The 14,779-nt window shown below is 42.9% G+C and overlaps 1 protein-coding gene across 1 annotated transcript; it reads left to right on the forward strand.

The window, feature by feature from the left end:
* The first annotated feature begins 477 nt into the window (after positions 1–477).
* Positions 478–13,254, forward strand: WNT16 (Wnt family member 16). Its single transcript, XM_017818254.1, has 4 exons — positions 478–595; positions 686–933; positions 2,873–3,159; positions 8,136–13,254. Exons 1-4 carry the CDS (start codon positions 504–506, stop codon positions 8,598–8,600), a joined length of 1,092 nt encoding a protein of 363 aa, XP_017673743.1. The 5' UTR covers positions 478–503; the 3' UTR covers positions 8,601–13,254.
* Positions 13,255–14,779: the final 1,525 nt, after the last annotated feature.

Below are 14,779 nucleotides of genomic sequence, written 5' to 3' on the forward strand. Positions count from 1 at the left end.
TGATCTCTTAACATCATCTCTCTCCTTCCTGTGGATTAAATCACTTTGGATTAAAACCTTTGCCTGTAGTTCCTCTCTGCCGCAGCCGGACCCCCTCGCAGCCCGAGAGGCGCGGCGGAGCGGTGCGGGGCTGTGCGGTGCGGGGCTGTGCGGTGCGGTGCGGAGCGGAGCCCCCGCCCCGGCCCGCCCCGGCCCCCTGGCGGCCAATACACGGCCGGGGAGGCAGAGCCGAGGAAGGAGTCAGGGAAAACATCAGTCCCAACTTTCTCACCTTGAAAGGAATCAGGCGCTCCCGATGCGTCCCCTCCAGCCGCCCTCCCTGCCAGCCCAGCCTCCTCGGGAGCGCCGTCCGACGGCTCGTGCTTGCCCCCCCAGCTGCCCCCTGCCCCACGAGGGGGAGAGACCCGAGTAGGGGGACGCCCCTGGGGACCGTCCCCCTCGGTCCCTGCTGCCCGGGGGCCGCGGGCACCGGCGGCTGTGTGGCGGGGCTCGATGCGGCTGCCATGGGGCGCGGGGCTCCCCTCGGACCGTGCCTGCTGCGGGCAGCGCTGCTGCTGCTGCTCTCCCTCTGCCCCGCCGCTGGCAGCACCTGGATGTGAGTAGCCGGGCGGGGGTGGGAGGGCTGCGCGGTGCCATTCCCTCGTGTCCGCCGGGGCCCGGCGCTGACGGGGGGCTGCTCCTGCAGGTGGCTGGGCATCGCCGCCGCCGGCGGGCCGGAGAAGCCGGGCTGCACCAGTCCTCCGCTGAGCCGCCGGCAGCTGGACCTGTGCGAGCAGAAGCCGGAGCTGGCGCCCGCCATCCGGGAGGGAGCGCGGCTGGGCCTCCAGGAGTGCCGCAGCCAGTTCCGACACGAGCGCTGGGACTGCCGCTCGCCGCCCGCCGCCCGCCGCGGCACCGCCGCCCCCGCCGCCCTCGGGCACCAGCTCAGCAGCGGTGAGTGTCCGCCCCTGTGGGGCCGCCGGGCCGGGTGCGTCCGCTGCAGACACAGCGGGGCTGCCCCGGTGTGTTGGGTTTGCGTGGCGAGGAGTCCCTCGGGGCGGCGCCGGCGACCGTCCGTCCGTCCGTCCCGACGGCAGAGTCGGGCACAGCCGGGGCGGCGGGGCGGGCGGTCGACGCAGCCGTCGCGGGAGGCTACCTCAGGCACGCTAAACGCACCCAACAGACGAAACCTGCCCTTGTCTTTCCAGCGTTGATGTTATTAACTGTAATTTTTGCTTAGTGCGGCCGTGGAGGACACTGCCTGTATGTAGATCCACTTAAATATGTTGAAATGTTGTTATTCTTAGACTTATGTTGAGTTGATTCCCTTATGTCACAATTACTAAATGAGTGGGGTGATGAGACATAGTATTTCAAAAAGGTCACTTGTTTGCAGGTAAAAAATCTGCTTAAGGCACCACATACAGTGTGAATTGCTTTAAAATCTCTTATATGTGCTCAGTGACATGGTATTGATCAGCACAGCAAAACTAAAGCTCTTTTTATTGCATAAACTGATTATGGAACTGCTGAAATTTCCAGCAAAATAAGGAGAAGCCTTTGGGGGTTACATTTGATTCAAATTATGTTTGAATCAAATGTCAGCACCAAGGTATCCTGCAAACTAATTTTTAGCACTCTGGTCACTGATTGTGTGATTGATGTGAATTTAGGTATTGTGGCATTTCCTTTTGTGTTTGTGCAGTCTTCACTTTGTACTAAAACTGTGTAAAAACCCCAAGCATTAACCATGAAAACATAAAATGAGCAATAAAAAGTGATTCCAAAAAGGAAAGAGAAAATGGGAGAAGTTCGCCCCATTATATGTAGCTGTATGTACTGTATGTTAGTCCTTCTGTCCAACAGGAAGGGCTGTTCCTGAAGACCCGCAGATGAGTGCCACTGCTCACCCACAAAGCTTCACTGGTGTGTCCTGTAGAAGCCTTTTATGATCGTATCAGCACCATAGACCACTACGAAGAAGGGAAACAAACAGGAACTTTCCTGCCTGTGAGCAGGAACCTGGGAGATTGTTTCACAACAGTGAAAATTAGCACAGTGAAATTTTGGCTACAGTTATTCACCACCCTTGGATTTTCAGTTTGCTTAGAGTATACCTTGCTTAACATGGTTTAAAGCTGTGTGCCACATTATGCTGGCAGTCTCAGAGAATGGAACCAGCTTAAGAAGCCCATGCAGGTCACTCCATAATTCTTCTGAGATATAGTTCAACAATTAAAGGCCTTTTATGCTGTTGTCTTTCCCATGGCCACCTTATTCTAGGAAAAGCACATGACCTAAATATTCTTATGCCATCCTGATTTCTATCTGGTTTAACACTTCTGGGGCTCTTTGCAACCTTTGTGAATTAGAATAACATTAATGTTTGCTGAATCTAGCATGAGGTAAGTTCTGGCCCTATACCAAAGTAACCTGGGATTGTGACAGCTTCTCCGAGATTTAAACTAACCTTTTCTTATTCCTCAAATCAATGTGAATAGTGAAAAGCAAAGTGGAGAGTAAGGGGTTTGGAATATGGTTAGTTCGAAGTTTGATTTTTTTATTTTTATTTTTTATGATTAAAACTTAATTGGCTTGAAAATTTCTGTGGCAAATAAAGTTCCCAATCAGATTTAGAAAGAAGTTACCAAAAAATGCGTGATACAAGCATCAGGAAACAGCACCATTAGTAGTACGGTCCTATGAAGGGACTGTGAAGTCATTTTTGGATATGAACATCCACTACTTTAAACAAGACCAAGCTGTGATGACTTTAAACTTGTAACTGTTCCCTTCTCATAATAGTCTGGCTTGTAAAATTGCTTTCTACAACCCAGCCAGGAAGGTAATCAGAGGGAGTTATGAAGTAATATTTTCATGCCTTGCTTTGTAGGCACGAAGGAGACCGCGTTCATCTACGCGGTGACATCAGCAGGACTGGTGCATTCAGTGACGCGATCGTGCAGTGCGGGGAATGTGACCGAGTGCTCCTGCGACCCGAGCCTGAGGCACGGCGGCTCGGCCAGCGAGGGCTGGCACTGGGGCGGCTGCTCTGACGATATCCACTATGGAATGTCATTCAGCAGAAAGTTCCTGGACATGCCTTTGAAGAACTTAACGGGCAAGAGTGGGAGCGGACTGGTGGTGATGAACCTGCACAACAACGAGGCCGGGAGGCAGGTATGTGTCATTCAGATATGGGCAGCAACTGCTTGTTCACCTTCTTTGACAAAATGACATCAACTAAAGGAGGCTGGCCCTTGACTGCAGGTGTATGTGGAGCCAGTGGTAAAAACAGCACTAACATTCACCAAAGCAAGCATGTACAAACTCAAAATCAGAGCTGGTTTTAACTTAACTAATCCCCATGGATTAAAATAAAAGCCACAAACTAAGAAATAGATCTGTAATGCTTAAATAATAAAGTTATCTTAACTAGATATTTGATACTCTGTAGCAAATTTGAAATAATCCTGTTGTCAGCATAATACGAGTTTTTTCACGTACTATTCTGTTATCATCCTGACCTACATTTTTAATTTTCTCTAGTACTGAAGGAGAAGGCCAATTGGACAAAAGGCCTCATTACTCATCCACAGTCTGGGGTGCACACCTGAGAGCACAAGTTTCGCATTGTTCAGAGAGGAAATCAAGAGTTAATATTGTCTTTTAAAACATGGGATAGAAATGACACCTCTATTTTAAAATAGCTCATTGGTTAAAGCATGAATCAAAGAAGTGAGAGGAGAGTGGATTTGGACAGCTTTTCGTCAGCCCAAAGAACTTCAAAACCAAGTTTGCAGAGGAAGTGTATGTTTGTGTGTGTGTGACATTGGGTTCTCCTGTCCTGTCCTGCAGAGGGTAAAAAATGGGGGCCAAAACAACCTATATGGGGAGATGTGAGCCTGTGAGTGCTTGGAGCTTACATCTGGAATGACAGAGACTTGGATGCTGGTTCTTGCTTTCAAATTACTTCCTCTGCTTTACCTTGGAGTTTTTAATTTCATTTTTAATGGCTGTCTCTGGGTCTATAATACTTTAGGTCTGTTCTGCTCAGTGACACAGATATAACTAAAGAAGGAAAAAAAGAAAAAAGGAAAAACCTTTGATTTTAACTACATATATTGATGGACTCCATTGTAATTCAGTAATTTCTTGTAGCCAGAAGCAGGATCAGTGAGTTTTACTGAACCCAGCTTTCCTATCTGCTGTAGACAAGGAATAACCATAGGAAGCTGTCATGTTATTTCATTTAAGCTATACAGTTGTAAATCAGAAAATCTTTCAGGTCCCTTCCAACCCAAACCGTTCTATGATTCTGTGGCTCTATGACATAAGCCCTTTTCATAACTGAAGTGGAAGAAGTAAACTTTAAACCTTAAGTAGATGCTGAGAACACTTACTGTAAGTTTAATTAGATGCCAGTCAGCTAAATCATCTCCAAGGAAAGTGATTGATATCTTGTAGTAGGAGATGTTAATAAGAGTAACAGAAGCTTAAGTGATTATTTCCTTAGGGAAGGAGCAAAAGGTTGTTTCTCATGTTTGGAGAGAGAGATAGTCAAGGAAGGAGATAGTAATTTCTATAAAATGGTCTCTCTTAATTTAAATACACAGTACAGATTTAAATTATTATTTTATTACTCATGTTTGTCATTAGACAGAGCCATTGTCTCAGATTAGGGCAACAGAAGTGTAGGGAAGAAGACTGCAAGGCTCCAGAGGAACTTGAAAGAGAAAGAGAATGTGATTTCTGTGCTAAGGTGTCAGTGATATGGGTTTCTCTTTGATACCCTATTATCTTGTTGGCCTTTACCTTTAGAATAGCAGCAGCAATAGTTTGCTGTCCTTTTGTCTGCGGTGACAGTGTTTACTTGTGATTCCCGTACAATCCTTGTGCTCATCATTCATGCCAGTGGGCCAGCAGAACTGTCTGGAGTCTTCTGCTGTGAACTGTACCAAGGAACTGTTCAACTTTAAAAAAAAACAAAACTACACACACAAACACAGAGCCTAGAACATAAACTTTTATTTTCGTGTTGCTTTCTTCAAAGTTGAATCCGTTTCCAGATCGCACCTATAGTCAGCTGAGCCATATGTGTCATGGGGATGGGATTGACTGGCAAAGGAGAAAAGTGCATTCAGCCAAATGGTGAACTAAAGTTACAAGGGGCTGAAGGATCTAATTGAGTCTTCATTTTCCATGAATAGTATTTTTGAGAGGATCAAAGTTATCTTATATGTTGGCTGTATGTGTAAAATATAGCAGATTGTGAGTCCACACTTTTAATGACAGGCAACAGTAGTATTTTCTATTTTCATTCACACTGAGTGAGTGAATGAAACCAGAGTTTTAGACTAGACTGACAGTCTCTGGGAATGTGGTAGAATTTGGCCCAACAGAAACTATTAGATACTGAGGACCTTTCAGGGTGTTGTGGTTGAACCACAGCTGCTTGCTCACATCCCCTGTACTCTTCCCCTCCCCTCAGTAGGCTGGGGAGAAGGTTTGGGGCAAAAAATGGTAAAACTAGTGGTTTGCAATAAGAAGATTTTAATAATTGAAATAGAATGTAACAATAATAATGTAATGAAAAGGGAGATATCAAAGAGAGAGGAACAAAACCTGAGAAAAATTAGTGATGCACAATACAATTGCTAACCACCTGCTGAATGATGCCCAGCCTGTCTCCCAGCAGTGATCTACCCCTCCTGGCCAAGTGTCCCTAGTTTATATACTGGGCATGATGTTCCGTGATGTGGAATATCCCTTTGGCCATTTGAAGTCAGCTGTCCTGGCCATGCTCCCTCACAGTTTCTCTTGCAGCTCCTCACTGCAGCACAAGACACTGAAAAGTCCTTGATTTAGTGTAGGCACTACTTAGCAACAACTAAACCATCAGTGTGTTATCAACATTATTCTCGTACTAAATATAAATCAGAGCTTTGTGCTAGCTAATAAGAAGAAAACTAACTCTATCCCAGCTGAAACCAGGACACGTTTCATGTTCTTCACAGTACTGAGCTCTCCAAAAAGATTCTGTACCCTGTCACAGGCTTATTTGGTGCATATGACACATGAACTCATTCCTTTTCCAAGGCACTGTGGCATTGTTTTCTTAAGAAAAAACAAATTTTCTGCAAGCCCAAAAGGCCAGAAGACCCTTATTTCACTGATGCTGTATCAATGGTGTATTTGTTGTTCATTATCTTGAAAGAAAACATGGAGAGTATTTAGGCAGCTTTCATGCATAAATATTTTGTAATTTAATGGCAAACTCTAAGATAAAGCAAATATTTTTACCACTGTCCAGAATAAAAGAATGTTTATTGTTGGTACTTGGGTTTTCTAGCAGTAATGTTATCTGAAGTAAAGTTTAGCATAAGTCTTCCTTCCTTTTTGTATTTTTAAATCTTTACATAGGAGATGCTGGAAAATGTTTATGTTCATGTTTTGGGGCTTATAAGAAGGATATTTTGATACCTTATTACCTTTTGTAATGAATACTATCATGTTCCTGGTTCAGTGTCTTGCAAGAGCAGTCTTCTAGGGACAATGCTTCTGTGTCTGCGGCTGGGCTACTTGCCCACATGGAAATAACTCACCCTTAGCAGTTAGCAGACATGTCCAGTGCTTCCTCTGACAATTTCTGGACCCTTATGCCCTTAGTAAGTACCTTATCATACTGACATGAAAACAAGGAGTACATCTGTAACCTTATAAATCTTGTAGCACAATATGATTTCAAACTACTTTGAGATTCTAATTGCTTGACAAAAATAACTAATCACTCAAAATTGGAAAAATACTATTAAATCCTCTCTGTTTGTAAACTGTGTGTAAAATTTCTTTTGATATTGTTTCTCTTTTCCTTGACATTTTGCCTTGCTCTCGTGCTGCATCTGTGAATGTGTGATTTTTCAGTGCACTTTTACAAACTCTAATGTGAGATATGTCACAATACCAATCGTATAATTTTATGCTATGACTATTAGATATTCAAAAATGAAGTATTAAATTGATTGTTTGCTGAGTATTTGAGTTGTAGTCTCAGATAAAGTAAGTTACTCCTTGTTTACAGATTCCAGTTCTTCAAGGCTTGGTCTCCTATAAACTGAAGTAAAATTCTCATGTGTTACAAAAGCTTGACACAGACTTCAGATTCCCATTGTTGGCCAGACAGTTATTGTTCAGCTCAGCCCTTGCTTCTGCAGGGGCATGGAAAAGTAACTCATCTAAGAGTATTTTAGTGTTGGCAATAACTCTGGAATCTTTGCTAAAACACTGAAAATAAGAAAAGTAATATGAATGCAACTATCTAATTGTGCTAAATAGAGCCATTATGAAACTGGAAACACTAGAAACCCACACTAGTTCAAGTATGCAGAAATTGCAAGAACCGAGCTTTATCCTGTAAGTGAGAAGCACTTGAGATTTACTCCAGAATACCTCAGTTGAAGACACCTCTGCTGAGCCATGGTGGCTCTTTTGATAGACTTTCTGCGAAGCTCAGAAAGGTGGGAATCCTCCTGCTCTTCCAACAGAAGTCTGCCCTGAGGTGCCTCGGGGCTGCACCCTGCACTGCTTCGGGTGCTGAGCCACGCTGTGCCCAGGTGCTGTTGTGTGACCTCAGCCATTCTCGGGACATTAGATAGAGACTGGGTTGTGGATGTTTAATCATCTTGGTGGTAGCTGCAAGGCACCCTTAAAAGGCTACATAACTGGGCACTTACCTGCTCAGTGTCTTCCAGCTTAGGAAGGGTACTTTGACCTGCCCTGTCCCTGCTTTCCCTTTCTGCTATTCCCCATGAGAGCCATTTGCATTCCAGTGGTGGAAGGAGTGACACAGGACATGTAATTTCAGGTGTTTAAGATCCTCCAGAATGAAAAGTGATTCAGAAATCATAGCTTTCGTTGTTGTGATTTGATATTGCTACATTATGGCCATTGCAAAGTCCAAATGCAGAGCATTTCTGAAGATGGGGCTTCTCATAGAGAGGGTCTGTGGTTCCTAACATGCTGTGACTTCCCTGTCACTGAAATGGCTATGGCAGCTGTACTATTAAATACTTTGAGACCTCCGTGTTACTGATGTCAGGCAGCCTTCTTAATGAATGAAAGATCACATCCAAATGTTTTTCTCCCTTTGCTTTCAGGCTGTAGCAAAGCTGATGTCTGTGGATTGTCGTTGTCACGGTGTTTCTGGGTCCTGTGCTGTGAAAACTTGTTGGAAAACAATGTCATCCTTTGAAAAGATTGGCCGGTTTTTAAAGGATAAGTATGAGAACAGCATACAAATATCAGACAGACTGAAAAAAAAGCTACGCAGGAAAGAGAAAAGCCAGAGAAAAGTACCAATCGGGAAAGAGGACCTGCTATATGTGAACAAATCACCCAATTACTGCGTTGAAGATCAAAAATTGGGGATCCCTGGGACTCAGGGAAGAGAATGTAACCGCACCTCACAGGGACCCGATGGCTGTAACCTCCTGTGCTGTGGGCGTGGGTACAACACCCACGTTGTCAGGCACGTGGAAAGGTGCGAGTGCAAGTTTGTCTGGTGCTGCTACGTGCGCTGCAGGAGGTGTGAGACCATGACTGATGTACACACCTGCAAGTAAGGTGAAGTACAGGAAACACAGCCAAACCATCCTGCCCTGTCTGGTGCAGAGCTGCCACACAGGCAGCAAATCCTATTACTGTGTGGGATTTTGGGGAGATCAGCCTCGGGGAGAATGGGTACTGCCAAACAACAAGTAGTCCAAGCATTTGGCGACTGAAAGAACAAGTTAGTGAGCACCAGACTGCATGCAGGGGCAGCTTAAACAACAAAAAAGGACTCCTGATGACACATTTGAATATCTTACTCCGTGAGCAGGGACAGACACTAAACTTTTCAAGTCTTTAATAGCTACAACGTCCTGAAGATCCATGTGGTGGGCAGGTACAGTGGAGAAAACTCAAGATCTCATTAGCCAGAGACTGAAGAGTTAAGAGGACTTGTAAGATACATTAGATGTAACCTTATGTCTATGTTTTTATAAGTGGGACTAAATGAATCCGCTAGATGGTTCATTTCTGCACTTCAGAAAAAATCGCAAGGTTAGGGGAGATGTTCTGCTTTTGACCACTAAGTGTTTGCTTTGCAGCCGTTCAGAAAGCTGTCTTCTGTGTAATATGCAGGAAAGCATCTGGTACTGAGAAATGTGCATGACTGCAGAGGGCTCAGCACTGCCGGGTTGGGAGAGGAGGATCTGTTGGCGTGAGGCAAGCTGTGCCCAGAGTAGAGAGGTGAGAGCACAGCTTGATGAATGTGAATGGTGTACCAAATAGCAACCTCAGGATTTTTTTTACAGCTTGTCCTTCAAATGCACAAGGGACAGGCCTGAGGAGGGACAAAAATACAGTTTAATATTAGAAGGAAACAAAAACCCTTGCAGGCATTTCCTCAGTATCTGAGCACACATTTTGTGAGTCAGCTGGTCATCACCTCACTGTTGAACTCTATGCAATAACTTGCCATGTTCAGTCATCTCACTGGTGTTTCACCATCATTTTCAAAATTAACCATGTGAAACACAGCCCAAAGAAATCTGCCATAAAGCAAAAGATTTTTTAAAACATGTTTTCTTTATAGAAGCGGCATTTAAAATTTTTCATTAGGTTGCATCCTCATTAAATTCAGTGCACAATGTAATTTATGGATTGGCTCATACCACTGAAATATTTAACTGTTAATGATAACATTTTCTCCCCCTTCATATGTTGGCTTAATTTTATTTTGCATCTGTGAAAGGTTGTTTATTTTCATGCAATGATTTAATGCCTGGTTTAAAAAGCAGCATGTGAAAGGATTACTGTTGTTTAATTGTGCAAATACCTATTTTTGATAAGACAAGAAAGTTTATATTTTGTAAATATTTAAATTATGCAAGTTATGTAAAACATTTCCAAAACTTATGTGATAAGACTACAGTCTTTGATATTTGTTGGTTAGATATTTGTTAATATTGTAGCAGCCTTTAATTGATTTTTATTTGCATGTGCTGAGGGAAATTAGTCAGAGAATTACATAAATATTCCTTTTTTTTTTACCATCAGGGTGCTCATAATTATTGCAGTGAATACACACTGATGAGAAACACTATGATTCTCTAAATGATCAGTTAATTAGTATTCTGAATATTTTCATTTTTATTATTATTCTTTTAAATGCATTTTACGAACACTGAAATCCCAGCTCCAGCAGTATGTGCAGAACTCCCACTGACATCAAGGGGACTTGCAAGGGTTTGCAATCCCTTAACTTCTTCCATACAAACAGTTTTTAGAAAGAAATCATCTTGGACAGTTTGGTTGAGGCTTTCAAAGTTACTTTGAAGAATTCATTTCCTTGTTGTCAATTATTTTCCCATGAAAGATGGTGACCAGATTCCCTGTCACTATTTATTGGATGTGTAGGTCAGGAAGAAGGAAACAAAATCTTCTATGTTGTGGTATTTCACTGCCTTATGTGGATTATCTTAGGAACATCAGTTCAGAAACAATTAAGTCCTTAATCTGCTCGTTCTTTTTGGACCTCTACTCCACATTTGGCCACTGTCTCTCTGTTGACCTGGATAGATTATTATCCTGAGGCCACAAAATCTGCTGTCTGTGAGAAGGGTGCTCAGCATGCCAGTCACTGTCACAGGATTCAACACCCTCTCTGTGAAAATTCAGATGGGAAATACACATGCTGTTGAAAGATCCTAAAGAGAGGGTTGTGAGCCACAGGTTGTTCCCATCTTGCAGCAATGAAAGGAAACCCAGTGGTTCCTCAGGCTGTGCCACAGCACCTATTGGCAGCATGGATGGGAGATGATACTGGTCAATGTGATATGAAGGCATGGTAGAGATTGCCTCTCTCTCTTTTTTATTCTGCCCCATATCAAGTTCCTGTCAGAGGCAAGTGCCTTGGTGTCCTACCTGAGCCTTCTCCTAGAGGTACTGAGTTCACTGTTGAGATTACAACTGTTATTTTATATGGGACTCCAGCTTATGGGAATTCAATGTGAAGACCAGAATCCTTACTGCAGCAGCCTTGACCATTCTTTCAAAACAGCTTAGCTTTTATTGGACCTAAAGGTTCTTCCACGCCTGATCTGTAAAATACAGAAAATTGCCAATATACTTCTCAATCTCACCTTAACTTCTGGCAGGGCCGGAAATGGGGAGGAAATGATTCTGAGCTTCTGGGCCTGAGGTCAGCTGGAGGGATTTTCCCAGGAGGGGCAAACCTCAGAAAGATGTTTCTGTGGGTTTGAAGGAGAAGGGCACTGACATTGGCATTGCACAGAGATGTGGGGCAGCCAGAACGCAGCCATCACAGCCAGGGTGTCTCTTGCCTGCTTGGCTATTTATTCAGCATTTGATGCTGTGTTATTTTTAAGAATCATCTAGTTTCAGAAAAAAGCAAACCAAAAACAAAACAAAAAAACAACAACAATAAAAAAAAAAACACCAACTTTTTGTTCATAAGTGTTGTTAATAAAAGATTTTTTTCTTGGTTTTCTTGGGAGGAAGAGTTTATTTTTTCAAAGAATGACAAAAGACAATGAAGAGAAGTAGCAACATTTAAGGTTTATGAAAGCTTCAATGGCTGAGCAAACAAGCTAACACAGGTTTGAAGCTTCACTGGCAGCAAAAGAATTCATTTTGCTTCTGAGAAGCTGAGGGAGAATTTGATGGGAGGTGGGTTACCCTTTCTGCACTGAGGGTAGACCAAGTGCATGCAATCTGAGGGAAGCAGAAGCAAAGCTGAGTGCACTGGGGAGACTGGAGCATGAGCTCCTCTCTTTACCCACTACAGTTTAAATCGCTGTTTAAGTTAAGCTCCATTGTAACTTACCTCAGTTACATCCATAAAACTAATTCTGGATGAGCAGTATCTGTAAAAGCAATTTTGGATCAGGATATGAACACTGTTTTGTAGTAGCATCAGGGCTAAAAAAATTAACTGACATCTGTTGCACTATTTATTCCACAAAACTGCCTTTACTACTTCCACACTCTTAAACCAAAGCTTTCCTTGCGGGACAGCAAGAGAGAGAATCATCTGTAAGACAGCATGCCTCCTCTTTCCAAGAGGAGCCTATGTATGACACATGTGGTTCAGCCACTCTGGTGGACATGTGGCACTGTGATGAATTTAATTAACTCACTTGAATAGGGTGGGGTTTTTTCCTTATGCTGGGACTGGAGGATCAAGGCTGTTGACTTTGAAACTACAGCCTTATAATACTGTTTTACAGCTTTGCAATAATACATACTTTATGTTTGAAAGTAGCTTCATGTGTGCTTATCTGAGCAAGTGAGATTAGAAAAAAAATTGGAAGGAAATTTGAGTGGGGAAAAGGTCTTCTCTCAGTCCTATTCCCACACAGTGCCCTTTTATGCATGGAGTAGCAGTTTGAGAAAAGCAGCAAACCTATGAAAAATGCCACAAGTTTACTTTTTGAAGAAAGAATAATTGTAGCCTCTTGTGAAAGTGAAAATTATGTTTGCTGTTTTGGACACAGAAATGCATGTGCACTGGCTGCATGTTTTAAGAGCAAAGTTGTGTTGATGACTGAAGTGCTGATGTGCTCTGAGGAGTTAATACAGGAATACAGCTGGTCATTCTGTCAACATGCCAACCAAAGAACATCATCTTGTCTTTCCCTATTGGAGATCCCTTGTCAAAGGATGTGTAGGAAAGGGAGATTGTTTCAATTGCTGTCAAAACATCTCTGTGCTGCGCAGCACTTTTCAGTACAAGTATGTGAAGTGTATGTGTAAAGTAAACAGCAACAATTATCATTAGTCATTCAAAGGAAATGATGTTAGAAGGACATCCACTTTGGCTGAGATTTCTGATGGAGCTGAGATGCTTGATTTCATGGAAGGATGAGGTTTCACAAGATAACAAACAGCTTTAGAGTGGGAAAGTGCTGAACCCACACCAACTGCTTTCAGCCCAATGGCTAAAATTTTATTAAAGCCAAGTAAAGGGATCATCCCGCTGTGGCAGACTTCATGCCAAATGAGGCACTGTTTATCTGAACCCTCTGTCTTATGGTAACTTTCATACGGGGGGGGTAGCATGAAGTACTATAGTGGAAAATATGTTATTATTTGTTCTAGAGAACTTGCAAAAACTGTTAGTAGTGAATCCTCTTCTGACTGTATCCCATCTGTCCTGCCAGGTGATCTGGAGTGCCCAGAGCCAGCAGCAGTAGTAATAGTGACTGTGGTATCATGATTTAATTTTTCATTTCATGCAAGAATATGCAAAAGCAACTTCTAGGATTTTACAGACTCTCACAATTTTTACTGTTAGTGAAGTGGCATGGGCAGACAACAGCTGAGACAATAACTGAGAAATGGCTTCACACCCATATGTCCAATGAGCATCACTAAGGAGGGTAGCATTAGTATTCTGACTATAAACAGGAAACTGGGGGGAATGACTTTCTCAAAATGATGTGCAAAAACAATGGCAGACCTAGATTTGAAAAAAAAAGAAAAAAATCAACCTAATGTTTTGGCTACCTTGTCACTGCATTTATTTCTCAGCCCGTGTAGTTGGAAAACTGTGTCTTGCTAGTTAGGACTGTATAGTGACCATACAGTGGTCACTATTGTGCAAGTCCTCCTGCAGAGCTGAGTACAGTTTTCTAAGCACAGGTACAGACTAAAAGAATTAGCTGGCTACTGCATTTCCCAAACTTGGCCTTCTGTGGTTTGTATTTCTGGAAGTCAAATATGCTTCCCCCACCCCCCGCCCCGCCAAATGACAAATTCATCCTGAAAGGAATGGTGCCTCCATGTGATCTTCATGTTAATGCTGCAGATAATTAGTGCTAAAATACTCATGTCTGTCCCAGGGTCTGCTGTTAAACTGCATCAACAACTGTGTAATTTCACTGAGAGTTCTGTTAAATAACTAATGGTTTACCCAGTAGAGAATGAAATGTGAATTATTCCTCTCTGGCCACTGTGTCATCTCTGCAGAGCTGGAAGTGTGGTGGCAGATAGGAACACAAAACTGCAATTCATTTCACAGCTAGTAGGGAACACTGACTGGTGATACCTCTGGCCAAGGCTGGAATTTGGATGCCAGGGGTGACTGTAAATGGATGGCCTTCAGCGGATGGGAGCTGTAATTTTTTGCACACCGAAGAGGTGTAACAAATAAAGCATTTAGGATAGTAAAGGCAGACACACGTGGAGTTTAGAGACACTAACTGAACAGGAAAATGATAGAGTGATTCATTGCAGGGTAGTGCCACATGCCTTGAGAAACCTTCTGCTGAACCTGTGCCTGCTAGCATGAAAACAGCTTGTCATGGGCTGAAAAATCAGAGCCCATCTCAGGGTTTGGCCATTTCCTTTTCCTCTCAGCCTTGCTACGTTTATTACAACAAAGCATATTTTAAATGACCTGCACATTTTTCATCTTAATACTTCAACAATCATAAGCTTACCGTCCTTTTTTTTTTTATTATTATCAAGTTATTTGTGTATCTGGATGCCTTAATTCAAAAGCTGAAACTTGATTGGGTAAGACTTCTATAATCATTTTCCTCAAAGCCCTGAGAATTTATATTTGATTGTGGAGCAGAGTGAAACACATTTCATGAGCATTTCTGTTTTCTAGAGAGGAAGCTCGACACTATACTGGGGGTTAAAAAACATACTGCAGTATTATTTCTGTGCATGATTTACCCTCTGTGCTAAAAGGTACATTGTGCCTCATGTCAGTAGCACAAACTGGAAA

This window comes from Lepidothrix coronata, unplaced genomic scaffold (assembly GCF_001604755.1).
Source record: "Lepidothrix coronata isolate B3197 unplaced genomic scaffold, Lepidothrix_coronata-1.0 Scaffold66, whole genome shotgun sequence".
Taxonomy (NCBI): domain Eukaryota; kingdom Metazoa; phylum Chordata; class Aves; order Passeriformes; family Pipridae; genus Lepidothrix; species Lepidothrix coronata.